Raw genomic sequence first — 2,240 nt, forward strand, 5'->3', positions numbered from 1 at the left:
TTTTTTTCATTTTTCTGTGTTGCTTTTTATGCTTAAATGTTGATTTTGTTGTTGTTTTTGCAGATGCAAGCATGTACGCACATTATCTTTTCAACGCTTTTGACACAACAAGCAATGGCTCCATCAAATTTAAGGTAAAACTACAACTGGAAGCAGTTATGATAAATGTCCTTTTTAACAACTCCATCACTGCACATGTTCCTCCAGACACATTTCCTTCCCCGTTCAGTGCTGGTTGAACGGCTGGGCTTGGAGCTCAAGGACAAACCCAGAACTAACAGTTTTCCTGTTAGTATTCAGACTGAACACATAAAAAAAAATACTAACAAAATGCTCAATACAGKTGGAGGTACGTATGTAAAACAGTTCAAGAGGAAGCATTTGGGCATATAAGTTTATCATAACCAAATGAAAAGTTGCTCATTATGTTGAAAAGTAATTTATAAGAAATACATTTCTTCTGTTATTTCCCAACTCCTTGTATTTAGTCTGTACTGAGCATCTTAATRGTCTTTGGTTTTACTTGTATTTCAGCCAGAGACTATGTTGTACAGCTACCTTGTCCAAAAAATAAAAAATTAAATAAATAAATAAATAACCCTGAATTACCCTGAATGTTGGTACAAAGTTTTGTGACTTTCCAAAATGACATGAGATAAACTTCTCAAAATTTTAGCGCCCTCTAGTGGTTCATGTTCCTCAAACTGGACAGGGTGTGAATTTAATCTGATCTGTTAATAACTCTGAAGTACGTCACTAACCTTTTTAGCTTGCTCGCGATGAAACTTTTTTCACTTATATTTTACTCACAATATGCAAATCTTTCAGTCGTTCGTGTTTGGCTAAAGGAAATTTAGTTTGATGGTTTTGCTTGTTTTTGTTTTGTTTTTTTTATGTGGCAAAATCATAAAGAAAAGGCAACCTGTCAGGAAAATCATCCAAATATTGAGTTACATCAAGAGTTTTTGTAGAGATAATTTGCGATCCAAAGACATGCTACTGCTTTACTACTTACTTCACCTCTGTAGCCTTAGACATCCTACAGAACTGGTAAAAAAAAGAAAAATAAACTTTTTGTACAATCTTGCCGTTTCTGCTTGACCTGCTGGCAGGACTTTGTGGTGGGCTTATCCATTCTGCTGAGAGGAACCCTGAGGGAAAAGCTGGAGTGGACGTTTCATCTTTATGACATCAACAGAGATGGATACATAAACAGAGAGGTGAGACCTCGCTACTYGAGCATCGTGGCTATACTATTATTATTCAAAATGTTTCTCTGAATTGTGTTCGCGCAGGAAATGACGGAGATTGTAAGAGCCATTTACGATATGATGGGCAAGTACACCTACCCTGCTTTAAAGGGAGATGTGCCGCAGCAGCATGTGGATGCCTTTTTTCAGGTYTGTGTCCAACGTACATCAACAAGTTGATGTTAGACTGACTGAACAAGGCACGACTTTTAGCTAAAACCGACTCTTTCACAATGAAAAAAAAAAAACCAAAAGTTTTAATGACCTTCCTCCTGCCAGAACTTGCTGTTGAATGACTGGAATAAATAGCTCGTTTTGACGTCTTTAGTGGAGCTAACAATAGATAAATCAGTTTGTTTGAACTGCATCAGTACATCTTTTTCTAGGGCTGAATATGACACGAATCAGAGGAGAACAAACAAAGCCCAAGTTCAACATGAGTCTCTGTGCTAAAAAAAAAAAAAAAACAGCTTGTCAGCCTGACACGGCCACGAGAAAAGACATTTGTGGACGTCCAGTGTCCTAGAGAGGTGGACCTGGACTCATAAACCTATTTTTAAGCTGCTTATTCAACAAGGTTTCTGGATGAGATCTTTGCCTGACAGTAGTCTGGAACCCCCCCTGCACACATTCTTTATTCTTTGCTTAGTCTTTTGCATTTTGTTGTAATTCTTTACACTGCTTTACGTCAGCAAACGTCACTAATTACCACTAATTACTCTTTATTTCCCTACAGAAGATGGATAAGAACAAAGACGGAGTGGTGACTATGGAAGAGTTTATTATTGCCTGCCAAGAGGTACGCATTTTCCAACATCTGTGTGCCGTATGCTTAAGAACATTAAGTAAACACATAATGAAAGCTGTCTTGTCATCTCTGCATRTAAGGTCTTTGTAGTTTGAATTTATATTTTTCTGATAATCATACATTGCAAAGAAAATATACATTTTTCAGCAGTTCTATGTATGCTGGTGTAAAAGCCCAGTTTT

General features: G+C 37.1%; 1 protein-coding gene across 1 annotated transcript in view; it reads left to right on the plus strand.

The window, feature by feature from the left end:
• The window catches only part of LOC103475897 (Kv channel-interacting protein 1-like), a 13,378-nt gene extending 11,215 nt beyond the window's left edge, over positions 1 to 2,163 (plus strand). Inside the window, exons 2-5 of the mRNA XM_017308507.1 lie at positions 57 to 134; positions 1,113 to 1,220; positions 1,296 to 1,400; positions 1,987 to 2,163. Coding sequence (XP_017163996.1) covers positions 57 to 134; positions 1,113 to 1,220; positions 1,296 to 1,400; positions 1,987 to 2,148 — 453 coding nt within the window. The 3' untranslated portion in view covers positions 2,149 to 2,163. The remainder of the gene's footprint in view (positions 1 to 56; positions 135 to 1,112; positions 1,221 to 1,295; positions 1,401 to 1,986) is intronic.
• Positions 2,164 to 2,240: the final 77 nt, after the last annotated feature.

The sequence above is a fragment of the Poecilia reticulata genome, linkage group LG14 (assembly GCF_000633615.1).
Source record: "Poecilia reticulata strain Guanapo linkage group LG14, Guppy_female_1.0+MT, whole genome shotgun sequence".
Lineage (NCBI taxonomy): Eukaryota > Metazoa > Chordata > Actinopteri > Cyprinodontiformes > Poeciliidae > Poecilia > Poecilia reticulata.